At 48.0% G+C, this 13,850-nt stretch overlaps 1 protein-coding gene across 1 annotated transcript in view; it reads right to left on the bottom strand.

Moving 5' to 3' along the window:
• The window catches only part of LOC103759691 (zinc finger protein 618), a 66,098-nt gene that overhangs the window by 14,525 nt on the left and 37,723 nt on the right, over positions 1-13,850 (bottom strand). Inside the window, exons 5-6 of the mRNA XM_029960616.1 lie at positions 5,275-5,388; positions 368-457 (exon numbers count right to left, since the gene is read on the bottom strand). Coding sequence (XP_029816476.1) covers positions 368-457; positions 5,275-5,388 — 204 coding nt within the window. The remainder of the gene's footprint in view (positions 1-367; positions 458-5,274; positions 5,389-13,850) is intronic.

Raw genomic sequence — 13,850 nt, 5'->3', positions numbered from 1 at the left:
CAGAGGAGTATGTTGGGAACAAACCTGTAAAGTCAGAAACCAAAAGGCAACCAAGTCTTTCCCAGTGAGTAGGCAGGCTGACCATTTACCCTGAGGCACTCCAGGATATCCACCCTAACCAGGAACTTCACTGCAGATAGCACCAGAACCCCCAGGTCCCAGCATAGGGTGTTGTTTTGATGCACATCAAGAGAATCAAGCACAGCAAACTCCTTCCTGCAGAGCCTGGATGCTGTGTCTCCATGGCAAAGACAGGTTGTAAAATGTCCTGCACATCATGGGCCACACGGTCCTGCAGAACCACATTTTGCTTCCCCAAAGACTTCCCATCCTAGTTTGGGTGTCTGAGTGTCAAAACATTACTCACCATCCACGGCGTGCAGGTCTCTGTGCTCCTGGAAGCAGCTATAGTATTTATATTTTTTCCCACAAATGTCACATGTATACCTAAAATTGTCTGTAGGAAGAAGAAAACAAACCACTTTAGAAACTCTGAGGTGAAAGTCAAGCACTGCAGCCACACTGCTCAATCAGACACCCCCATGCACTGACACCCATCCCACGTGCTCTGTCAGATCTCCAAGGCACACAGACAGCCATGGGCTCGTCCTGTCCCCCCCGTGCCCTGTGCTATGTGGCTGGGGGCATATGCTGATTTAGTTCCTATTCAGGCAGCTCTGCTCTGCAGTGCAGCCTACACAGATCTCACACAAGAGACATAGAGCAGCAGGCCCTGCTGACATCTCCTTTCAGTGCTACAGCAGGGAAGTACTGCTCAGGACGGGGACAAAGTGGCAGAACTAAACACAGAGTCAGTGTGTGAGCTCTTAGAAATCAAAGTCTCAATATGCCAACTCCAACATGGACTGGGTGTGACTGCACACTCAGTTCTCACTGATTCCTGACTGCATCCAGGATCCTATTAGAGCCACAAAACCAAAGAGAACCAACAAAGCCAAGAGAACCAGGAATCCAAGACATACAGGACAGTGCAGTGCTCAGTGGAAGGAGGACTGGTGAAGCTTGATTTCAGGCATGTTTGTACCCTATGCCCCCCCACTTCATCCCAGCAACAACTGACCCCCATCAGCACAGCTGTGTGGGGCAGACAGACAGATGCAAAACAGTTCAAGATGGTTATGAGTGTGGCTTGATCTGAATGGAGACAAGAGTGTCTTTGGCTCAGCTCTCACATCACTGTGGGAAGAAGATTTTCCTTGTCAGCTTGGTGGGGTTTTTCCACCCTCTGCTGCCTGACATCCACCTCAGGGAACACCCTGACATCCACCCTGGGGTACAGTTTGACACACACCTTGTGGTACATTCTGACATCCACCTTGGGGTACAGCCTGACACACACCTTGAGGTACAGCCTGACATCCATCTTGGGGTACAGCCTGACATCCACCTCGGGGTAAGCCTGACAAACACCCCAGGGTGCAGCCTGACACCCACCTTGGGGCACAGCCTGACACACACCTTGGGGTACACCTGCCATCCCTCAGCAGTCACCCCCCTGCAGCCCTGCACTCGTCAGTTGACTGCAGCAGCTGATGGGTTGGTGCTACAAGCCCATGGCAAACACAGGGAAACACATCAGCTGGTGTAGCCACAAAGGAGCTTGAAATTAATGTTTTACTCTCTAACAAGAGCAAGGAGTGCAGACATCAGCTACCACAGCTCCACAGAGGAGCTGCCGTTCAGCAGCTCAGCTGTTTGTGTCCCATACATCCGTATTATCTGCAAAGTTAAAGCCTTGTTTTCACCTCTTCCTTACCATATTTGAACACACCAGAGTGTACACATTTTATTTTACTTCTCCATAATTTTTAAAATAACTCCATATTTTAAGCTAGGATGTGTTGGTACAGTCTAACTGCTCACTTGGCTTCACCACCCAGTTCAGCAGCACATGATGTTCAGCACTAAATGAAGAATCACTTTTCGCCCTTCATTCTGCTTCACAAAAAACTCCACGGTCAATTAGTAGCAGAGAAAACTCATAACATGGCATCAGTCATGAGTCCCACCTCGCTAGTGTCCTCAAAAGAAGGAACCAAGCTCCTTTTTGAAGTATGAGTCATGCAGGAGATGAACTAAAGATTAATTCTTCAAAGGAGTCCCAAAGACCAAGCACTTCCACATTCAGAGGAAGAAAACTATTATGGCCTTAGTTTGGAAGAAAAGTGCTCAGTAAATAAGGAGACTTGTTAGAACAGAGGAAAACTAACTAACACACCATTTCACAGACTCGGGCACAGCCAGTTGTGGTCTCTGTAACACAGTGGGGATCTCCCTGTCAGCAGTGAGCCTTGAGTGGCACATGCTGGATATGAGCACTTCCTTCCCTGGGCTGTGCAGGGAAATGGAACACAGTGACAACACTAACAGCACACCCCAAGAGAAACAGGTTTGCTTGTTTTGTTAGGGGACTGTTTTCCTGCAGGCAGAATGACCTCCAGAGACTACACAGAAGCAGGAATTTGTTCCAGCTGGTACTGGCACTAATCTTCTCTACTCCACAAGAGAACACCCAGTACACAGTGCCAAGCCTCAGACGAGGAGCTGCACAGAGAATGGAGAAAGCACCAGGAGCTGCCCATGTGCAGCCAAGCTTTACCTCTCTGAACAATGGCCCTTCTTCAGGGTTGCCCCCACGTGCCAGACTCCTTCCTTCGGCCCCGATAAAGCCATTTTTGCTGACAGCCTTCCAACACTTCCAGTGCTGATCCCAGCAGCAACTGCTTTCTTAGCAAGAAACTCCCTGAGTAGAATTAGCTGTGCACTACTAATTGGAATCCTAGAATATCCTGAGTTGGAAGGGACCCACAAGGATCATGAAGTCCAATGACAGCCCCAGCAATCCAGAGAGCACTGTCAAAACGCTCCTTAAGCTCTGTCAGGCCTCCATGGCCCTGGGGAGCCTGTTCCAGTGTATTTTCCCTGCCCTGGGTTACAACCACTACATCAAGGTATCCAGCTGGGGCACCAAATCCAATACATGTAACAACACAGCTTTCCGTGGGAAATGTGGCTGCAAGCCCACACTGAAACTCCATCCCTAGACCTCTGGAGAGACAGTACCAGACAGAGCCAAACTAACACTGCTTGAGCAAGTTTGCTCAGATTCAAGCTCTCTGCTGTCACCAGGGAGACACCAACGCAGTGCAGCCCCACCAAAAGCACAACCCACCAACAGGTACTACTAGGACAGGGAAAAACACTCCTTAGCCCACCAGCACAGAGGTTCAGTGCTGTCCCTCACTGGTATTTGGGCCACAGGTCTACAGAACACCACCCTGCTGCAAACCCAGAACTTCAAAAGGCTTCAAAGACATCCAGTTAAAAACCAAACTCCAAAATGTATCATTCCCCTTTATGCTCAGGAGTCTTTCCAAGGAGACCAGTGCTTCCAGAGAGATGTCTAAGCAGTACCAGCCTTCTTTATTTAGTCAGTCCACATTTAATCCTTAATACACATCAAAATAGAGTACCACATCTTACTATTAGAAAAGGCAAGGCACAGCCTTGTTCCAAGGCAGCTCCTCAGCTATGAAGGACTGGTGGACTGAGGTGGCAAACAGGCAGGTTTTCCAAGCACCCCAAGATCACTCCACAGGGTCTGAGGGAACATGCTGCTCTCCTCTGCCCATCTCCAGGTTTGCTGCTGGCTGGCCCCTGCCGTGTGGTCTGTGTTAGCACTGACCTGCAGCTGCTGAACCCCCTGCCCTGGGGCTGAGCAGCCAGCTCGGCTCTCCTCTCCTCCCAGATGCTGCATTAAAGATTTTGAGAATATTTTCCTGGTTTGATTCAAATATTGCCCAGAGAAGGAAGTACATGTCTCATTTTGGCAGAAAGAGGGAGGGTGGAGAACACATGCCCAGTAGTGGCAGGCAGGACAAGAGGCTTCTTTCCTTGGGCACTTGGTCTCAGTGGATTTTGCTCTAGAAACCCAGGAAGGGAACAAGAGCAATCAGAAATGTGTTGAAAGGTCAGGACCTCTGTATCACAAACTACAAATACAGATCACTTAACCTGCCCTCCTAAGTGCAGGAATCCAATACCACAAAAGCTGTGTACAAACAGGTTTCCACTGGGAACCAAGAGCTCTGCACAGCATCCCAGAAACCCAGACTGGAAACAGTTCCATACACCAGCCAGCTGACAGCCCTGCAATGCTGACAGTACAGCCCAAGAAGGGTCCAGAGCTGCAGGAGCTCCTTAAGGACTCCTCCAAGGTGAAGAACAATTTTCACCTGACTCAGAACTCACACTGACCTTTCAAATGGCAGAATTCACAAAAGCTACTTGATAGAGGAGCTCTCAGGGCAACTGGCACTCTGCAGATACTCTTGAATCCTAAATGATCCTACTCCTGCAGAGCACTGCAGAAATAGCTGTCGGGTAGGGACAGCTGAATTATTCCCCAAATCCAAAATTGTTACAGGTCCCAGTCAAAAAAACAAGCAGGAAAATTAGAAGAGGGCACTCTGGACAGCACTGCTCATCCTGCTCCATGGTCAAGGTGGCACCTTTACACCAGGAGGTTTGAGACTGGCAAAGGAAGCACCCAATAGCAGGAAATCTATTCTAAATTATATATTCTGTGATTCTGTGATAATTCCACATTCCTGGTTCACCTTGGCAAACAAGGTTTCCCAAACAGTTCATAAAGCCCAGCAGCAGCTCTGGAAGGATGGGGGGGGCTGGATTTCTTACAGCTGCAATACCTTTATCTGTCATCTCTCTATTTGAGGTTGTGATGGTTCTCCCCCCAAAAAGGCTTTCTGAGTGAGGCTGAAGTGACCACGAAGCAGCAGCATCATCCCTCCAGCCTCAGCCCGTGGATTACAGGACAGGCCATGAGATGCTCTGACACTCAGTTTCACATTCCTTGACTGTTTCCTGAAAATCTGCTAGCAGATGCTGGAGCCCTTGGGAGTCCTGCTGGTGGCAAACCCAGAGGGCTGGAGCAGGGGAATGGCTGTGTGGCAGTACCTGGAAAAAGCACCACGTTTCCTGCCTCACTGAAGGGAACCACAAGCAACACCAACACTTCAGGAAGAGCCAGTGACCATGACTAATCCACCTGATGCAAAGAAACAGGAAAGGCTGGCATTTTCTGAGGAACATACTGCATGTTTCCCACTGGGAAACACCTTTCCAAGCTGTGTCTAGAGAACACACCACCTGAGCAGCCTCCCCAGAAGACTCAGAGTGCAGCTACTGCTTCCTTACAACACATCAGGGAGAAAAAACGTCTGGGACCCTCACTTGTTTCTGTGGATTCCACCCAGGGCAGCACAAAGACAGCTCTGGAGAGAGGCTTCTTCTCCCTTTCCGCAGCCAGAGGGGCACCTAGATGGAAAGGAACACATTTATGTCTTCCTAAGCTGGCAGGACATTCCCCGCGCAGGTTCACGGACAATTCCTTTGGCCTAAGCCTTTGGCACCTTTGGGGGATTCTTTCTAGACCCTGGACTGGCAGTGAGGAGGGGCAGAATGCAGGTCTGCAGACAGACACAGACCTCCACCTCCTCCCCCTCCAACTGTGCCTTGCACAGAGGTTACAGCTTCACAACTGCATTTTACAACCAAGGCTGGAGTTGCCAGTAAAATCAGTTGCAATTTACATCAGAGCTCAGCTTAAAGGTGTCTCATGGCAAAAGTCCTTGAAAAGGGAGCAGGACCGAGCCCAAAGTCAGCAGCAACCTCTTAAGAGGATTAAAGTATCCAGAGTTACGTCAGTAAGGATTAAATAGTAATAAAATCCAGAAATCTGGAAAGGACAGAAACCCTCACACACAAAGGCACAAGCCAGCTCCTAAGTGAGGGTTGGGAAAAAATTTTCCCCGTGGGCAAACTATTCATTTCACAATCATTTACTTCCTTCCCACAAACATTTGGCCTTGCTCAGAACACAGGAGACACTGAGGAACATGCTGGCTTAACATGGTGCTTCCCATAGGGGGATCCCCAGGATCCAAACTGCCAAACCAAGATTAAGGTAATCCAAACCCTCACAGAGGGGTCACATCCCCTGAAACTACCAAAAAACTGGTGCAAGGTGTTAGCTCACCTTCCAGCTGGCCAGGGTCTAAATGGCAGTGAGAGGGCTTGGAGCCACAGGCTGGTGCTTGGTTTCTCCCTGAAGTATTCTAGAGCCAGGCCCAGCTCCTGGGAAGAGCTGCTGCAGGTGCATCAGCAGCTATGGGGCTGATTTCACTTCACAGTGATTTTTAAGCTGCTTTCAAGTCAGTGGCCAGAGAATGCTATAAATTCTGTGATACTTTATCAAAACCACATGTCAGCTGAACGTATCACAAAGGAGGTTTAAATGTAATCCCACCAGGTTTGGAAACTTAATGCCAGACTACCAGGAACTTCCCTATGGAGGGGAATATCCTGATTTAATTTCTGACAGACAGAACCCTTGTTCAGAACAGCCTGATGGTCACAAACTCTAGAATGTTTTTAAAAAGACTTTTTGGGGAAAAGGTGTTTTAGGCACTACTCACTGGATGTCGAGAGAGAAAGGACTTCTGGGCGTTCTCAGGATGCTACACACCAATGAATTTCCTTCTCCCTCAGTTAAAAGGATGCTCAAGTTGAATCCAAACAGACAGCAAACATCGGCAATTTAAAGCAAAAATATTATAGTGTTTTACAATTATGCCCCAAAGCAGACCATGAACCAGGATATTCAGGCTCCATGACAAAATTCAGACACACCAGACAATATAACTGACACCAGCAGATCCTGTTTCATAATTCCTCATTCTGGTGTCCCTTTGGGGCAGGGTTGGATTCTTTTTTGTTCTATTTGTAACTAAGTATAAGATAAAGAATGGTGACATGGGTATGATAAGGTGCTACTACCAGCAATTTGACAATGAAGTACCTCACCTTGCATAATTAAATAGGTGTATCTGTACCTACATAACCTGTCAATGAAGGGAGATTTATTTGTTATTTCCATAAGGATCTGAATCTCCATCTCAAGTGAAAAACTCCATCCAGCCCACACTGTGGAGCTCTACATAACACACAATAAGGGCCATTTCACCATAACCCCCTTCTGGAATCAAACTGGTTTGGATGGGAACACAATACTTATGTACCCCACAATTGGTCAGATCAAATGATGTAGCACAGAGAACTTCAGAAAAGAAAAGCAAACCTCATCTCTCCTTTTTCTTACTCACTTGTCCATGACTAGAACTGTGATTTAAAGATGGGAATCAGTGCCTGTTTTCCCAAGTGGAAAGGAAAAGTGCTAGTTAAATGACTGAGCAGCGCTGGAGAAGAGATCCTGACTCCATAGAACTTCTTACAGAACAAAATGAGATTAAAACAAGGCTGGGGGGATGCAGAACCCTCCTCTCTGCAATCACTCAAGGAAATTGAGAACTCCAACCTGTCCACTGAAAGGAAATGGTGTCAGGAAGGTGATCCTTGTATCCCTCTGCCTTTCCTGGTTATGAAGATCCTTAGAAATCAAAATACTGAGAACTTAAATTCTTAAAATACTCGCAGTGTTTGGGTTTGTTGTGTGCTACTCAGGTTCAACATTGCTGAGATGTCAACAAGCAGCTCAACAGAAAAAGGGTCAGGCTGAAAGAAGAATTTGGAATAATTAATGGCATTGCTGTTTATACACCTTTTCTGTTGCTAAATTTCAACGGACGTTGGAAGATGGAAGGTGTATCCCTCACTGGACAGTGGGGGGATCTATTTCTGCCTTCAGTAAAACTCTCCTGGCATCTTCAGGATAAACTGATACTTCTTTTTATTGGAATAAATATATTTCTTCATCAATTTTCTTCCCTAGGAACTCTGCAAGAGATTTGTTTGCATCCAGATTTCTGTAAACATGGTCTATTTGGTCAGTACCTAGAAAAGGGGCAGGAATTTAATTTTCGTGGGTACATTAGCAATTTTTTGTATAAGATCATGGGAAGATCACAGAATTCTAGACAACCTGAAAACCTCCTCTTCTAAAACCTCAGTTTAAAACTATACACAGAGAAACTGCTTCTCTCCAGAGCTATGGAACTGCAGGACTTGCAGGAACGTTAAACCCTCCATTGTGTGTGATGTTCTGAGCACATCTCAGGCGAGACACTGGGCAGGATACCCAAGTGAGAACATCCCAAAAGAACCCTCAGTGTGACAGTTATGTCAGAAGACCAACTTCAAATTTACCCTACAACAGGTCCAGGAACTGTTTCCGATTTCACCCCCCTCGGACAAGAGGTTGGTGCTGTTACGTGAAAGCTGGGTCAGGACTAAGAGAGAGAGAAAGGCAAATGGAACTCTCATGTTCCAGAAAACCTGGGAAATTGCACTGATGAACTCTCCCATTGCAGTCCTGCAGTGTACCCAGAGCAAGACAGCAGGAAGCTGTGGTTGGGGGCAAAGGACAGCACTGCACCTGGCCAAGCAGCCCTGCTCCAGGGGGAATGAGTGACCCGGCCCTGGAGCTGCACAGGAGCTGGGCTCTGGGACAGGCAACAGCTCCAGCTCTGAGGGACAGACCACACAATGTCCTGAGCTGGGAGGGACCCACAAGGACCATCCAGCCCAACCCCTGGCCCTGCACAGACACCTCAACAATCCCACCCTGTCCCTCAGAGCGTTGTCCAAACCCTCCTGGAGCTCTGGCAGCCTTGGGGCTGTGCCCACTGCCCTGGGGAGCCTGGTCAGTGCCAACCACCCTCTGGGGGAAGAACCTTTCCCTGAGATCCAACCTAAACCTTCCCATAACTTGGGATAAATATCTGGGCCTTAAGCTCAAAATTTCTTTATGCTGTAGATCCCAGAACTAAGTTCCTCATTATGTTCTTAATTCCTCCTCTTGCACCAAAATTTATCATTCTTGATCTCAGCCCATTGGTCATCTAAATGTGAAGATGAACATATTCATCTCCATGTTTGGTAAATGGGAATCTAAAGAGACTTCACCTACTTAAAATGCAAACACATTAGGAAAATAAAATCCATTTTTATAGCTCTTCCCAAGGAGCAGGAGAATTATTAAATAAGGACATTGGAAAAATGAATCACAGAGTTGTAAATGACTAATGGTTCACCGTGGGTATGCACACACACCATTTACATCAGGCTTTTCATTGTGTAAGGTGTTAGTAAGCACAACAGTGAACTCCCCAGTTTTTGCACTGGTACGTCCAAAAAAAGTAAAAGGAAATCAAAAGCTAAAACTTACTTTCAGAAAACATGAGGATTGCAAATTTGAATATTTAAATTAATCAAGAAACAGAGATGCTAAAGGTTCTTCCTTAACCTTAAATTAACACTAGCAAACCACCTCCATCTTCCCATCCCTGTCAGAACATTACTAACACCATATCCTGTAGGAGTAACATGTGGGCAAGAAAACATCCATTTTGACTATATTAATTTCATGGTTTGAATTCGCAGCCCTCCAAACATTTGTGCACATGCAAGGTGTTAGCCCTGTGCCTCCACAGTTAACATTTGCAAGGCTATTCCAGCCCACATCCCTGCTTCTAACCTTTCACTGCTTTTCCAAATAAACTCCCTCTCAGCCTGAACTTTCTCACACTTAGTCAGAGCCCAAAGGGAAATATGTTTTTAAAATATCAGATCAATCATTTTTTATTTATGGGGTTGTGAAATATTTACTGGTTATTCCATTTTGGAAAAAAAATGCCATTTTCTTTTTTTTCCTCTCTGTAACTGCAGTGGAGACACACATTGCTCATGGATGTACATATGTACATAGGTGATGCTTTGACTGCATCTGGCTGAGAAACTGCAAAGAAAAATGTTCTGTTCGCAGCCTACAACACCCTCAGACCCAGAGGAACGTTTAGCAAACAGTAAGTACGAGACTACTACAAATGGGGAAGAAGAAAAATAAAGCTCAAGATGTATTTATATTTAATATATATATTTAATTTTCAAAAGTACCTCCTCTGAAGATCATTTTGGCACCTCTTGCATTATAAGGGTATTTACCCTTAAAAGCAGTTATTTTTATCCCTGTGACACTGCAGCAGGTACTGTGCATTCCTGCCTTCCTTGGGATTGCTCCTGTGTGACACAGCTCAGGGAAAACGTGCTGACTGGCATTTCCTTGCCTAGATTGCACAGGCAGAACTGGCAGCCTTGGAGCTGAAATACTTCTCAGCATTTTCTAAATGCAGCTTGCAGTGTGAGTTTGGTCTGACTCCAGCAATGTGTCACTGGAGAGGAGAGTGCAGCCATGGCTCAGTGTCCCCACCAGGGCCAGGCTGAGCTGCAGAGGATTCCACAGCCTGTGCTGCAGCCAAAGGGCCCAAGGACTCCTTGTGTCCCTCCCCTGGAAGACACATCTGTGCTTTTCTCTCTGTAGGATCCAGTACCTGTGTGAACCTTCCGTTACACAAACCATACCTCCAATGTATAAACACAACCAGAACAGGGAGAGCAACACGTAATACACAAAAAAGTTGCTATAAACTGGGAAGGTGATCAAGTCTGGCCACAGAAGGAAAGATTACTTTGGATTAATTGCAGGAAAGAGAAGCTAGGATGGGCTGCTGGTGCAAAGGCCCCCCTGGGGCTAGAAGGGAAAGCACTGGGAAAGGCCTCATGCCTGAGGGGTTGAGGAATCACCGAGTCATTTATGTTGAAAAAGACCTTTGAGTCCAACCATTAACCCAGCATTGCAAAGCTCACCATTAACCCATGTACCACATGGGTTAATTAACCCATTAACCCATGTGCCACATCTACACTTGAACACTTCCAGGGATGGCGACTCCACCACTGCCCTGGGCAGGCTGTGTCAGTGCCTAACCACCTTTTCTATGAAGAAAATTTCCCTAATATCCAACCTAAAACCTTTCAGAGGAACTTGAGGCCATTTCCTCTTGTCCTGTCCCTTGTTCCTTGGAAGCAGAGCTCAGCCCTCCCCGACTCCCAGCTCCCCCCTCCTGTCAGGGAGTTGCCGAGCCAGAAGGTCCCCCTGAGCCTCCTTTTCCCCAGGTTGAGCCCCCCCAGCTCCCTCAGCTGCTCCTGCTGCTCCAGACCCTTCCCACCCCCATTCCCTTCCCTGGACATGCTCCAGCCCCTCAATGTCTTTTTTGTCGTGACGGGGCCCAAAACTGACCCCAGGTTTCAAGGTGGGGCCTCAGCAGTGCCCAGCACAGCAGGGTGGGCACTGCCCGGGGCCTGCAGCCCCACCATGGTTGGTACAACTTCTGATACAATTCAATCTAGTCATTTTTTCCTTGCCTTTGTGCAAGAAGTCTCCTCCTGAGATGACTAGAAGAAAAAGTGCATTCCCATGCTAGCTCAGAGTCAGGAACTCTAGTTTCACAAGCAATCAGTGGCTACTGTGAATGAGCAGGCCCTCACATCCAGCCTGATGAATCCCAGTTAACTCAGGTCAGTGCCTTGCAGCAGGCCCTGAGCCTTTCCAGCACCCCCCACAGCGGGATCCCAAACTTGGGCAGCTCCTCCAGGAAGACCCTCACTGACCCCTGCACGTGCCACGTTCCCCTGACTATGGGGGAGCGCTTTTTCAGCCCTCAGTAAAGCCCAGCTGAAACCCCCCTTTCTGTGGGAGAGGAGAGGGAGCCCACAGGCCTTTTGCTGTGCTGTGCAGGGCATGGGAGAGGCTGCTCCTCAGCTCAGCACTAGGGCTGTGCTCTGCCAGCTGCCACTGGATCCTGCTCCACAGGACACTCCTGCTCCACAGGGAGCTCCAGCCTGAGTGGGGGTACAGCACTGCTGGCCATGGCTCGGACACAGCCCCTCTCCCCCTGTGCTGCTGCCTCGGGCACCGTGGGGCTGCTGCTCGCCCTTGATTCTGCCAGTTCCCAACACCCTTCTCCCCAGTGACCCATCACAGCACCACTAAGGGCTCTGGAAAATCCTTTTCTTTCCAGGAAATACAGTCTGTCCCCTGCAATGGGCAACATGGAAAGACTTCTGTCTCCTCCCCGGAGAGAGTCAAGCAGGACAGTCTCTCTTTACTGCCAAAACTTCCCACCCACTCTGGAAAAACTTCCCACCCCGGTGGGGTGGGAAGAGCCGCTCATCGAGCTGTGTGGAGGTGACATAACATAATCAGGCAGATTTCAATGACCACATTTTGCTCCTCCTGCAACCTGAGGGAGGTCTGAAACACCTGGATATATCATCACCTGTGAGATGATCATCTTGATTTTCAAAAGTTACTTGCAAGCAGGGAAAAGGGGCTCAACACAACAGAGGCCAAGGGACACAAAGGAAAAACAGGTTATGTTACTAGGGATTTTGTGGGATCTGGCCCAGGAGGTGTCAGTCTGTGGGTCTGGTCACAACGAGCATAAATGTCCTCTGACAGCTGCTCCTGTTTATGCCAGAATTTAAGGCATGAGCGAAGGAGGCTGTGGGGGTGGTCTGGGCTTCCAGACAGGATCTGTCCACTGGGCCCTCAAGCATCTCCCAAATGGTGGAGGTCACTGGAGAGCGGTGTAGGAGTGACCTGCTGGCAGCCTGAGCACTGGGACCTGCTTTTGAGGAACAGCACAAAATCCAGCTTTGCCTTTTGAACAGAACTGCATGTACAGAAACACAGGAAACAGAGACAGAAAGGACAGGATCTACCCGAAAACAACCATCAGTGATCTTCCGACCTCCAGCAAATGTCACTGAATTGCCATAGTAACAAACTGCAACACCCCCAGGAATGAAAGCAGGCAGAGCAGTTGAACTGGCTTGTTGTAGTGGAACTGTTTTCCCATGTTGTCTTCCTGCCCATCCCAGAATAACTGGCTGGTGGCAGGTGAACAGTCTAACAGAGAAACCTCACTCATGGCCAGCACTGCCTGTGAGCACAGCCTGCTTTAAACTGCAACTTGCTTCTTCTGCTCCTCAAAAACGGTGTCACCAAGGAAACAGAACAGGGCAAACTCCACATCAGGAAGCTGCTCTGACAGCCAACCTGACTGACACCCTGGAGAGAATTCAAGGCTCCCAAAATCACCTCACTCTGATTCTTCTCACTTTTAACAGCGTTTTATCTGAAGTTCCCAGGAATGGTAAGACTCTCCCCCACACTATCAATCAGCATTGCTCCCCCAGGCTCAGGATGTCTCCCCTGGGAAGAGGAACACTCACTAAGTCCCAAATCACTAAACCAGACATACCTGAATTTAATGCACCAGCTGTACTTTGAGAAACCTTCAGCTTTCAGCAATCCTTCCCCTCCCACTTCTCTGTGCATTTGTTTCTGGTTTCTTTCCCAGGGCACAGAGCTGCAATCCCCTGAGTAGCACTCAGGGACTGGGCTGCAAGCCCAGAGACTTGCATTTTCTTCCCTTGCCACTCGCCCGCTGGTTGCCTCTGGCAAGTCCCTTTCTTTCTGTCCTGCTGCTTCCTGCCTGCCTGAAGAATTTCGAACTCCTCTGTGAAGTGATCCAAGGCTCAGCCAGGCAAAAAACTACTATGCACAAGGAGCACTACCTGCTGTAATTGTTAACATTTAATATTGCACAAACAGGTGCTGAAAGGCCACTGGTAAAGTGAAATTAGGGAAGTGTCACATTAACATCTGCCAGAGCAACCCAAATTCCCCCCTAGGATGGACCAAGAGGCAGAGCACTGTAAGAAGGAGCTGCAGTGAGCATGCAGAGCAAAGCCTGGGTGCTTACACAACTCCCAGATGAATTTCGTAGGCAACCATAAAACCCAGTCTACCTTTGAGCTCTGCAAGCCAGTTATGTTCTCGTATGTTCCTCTTTCCTACAGAAAAGAATAATACCAAAATCCAGTAGCCTGAGTATTACAATCACAGAATCAAAATTACAGAATGGCCTGGGTTGGGAGGGACCTTA

The sequence above is a fragment of the Manacus vitellinus genome, unplaced genomic scaffold (assembly GCF_001715985.3).
Source record: "Manacus vitellinus isolate BGI_N305 unplaced genomic scaffold, ASM171598v3 scaffold_27_pilon, whole genome shotgun sequence".
Classification (NCBI taxonomy): Eukaryota; Metazoa; Chordata; class Aves; order Passeriformes; family Pipridae; genus Manacus; species Manacus vitellinus.
The sequence above is the reverse complement of the archived record's forward strand: the minus strand, read 5'-3'. Positions and strand labels throughout refer to the sequence as shown.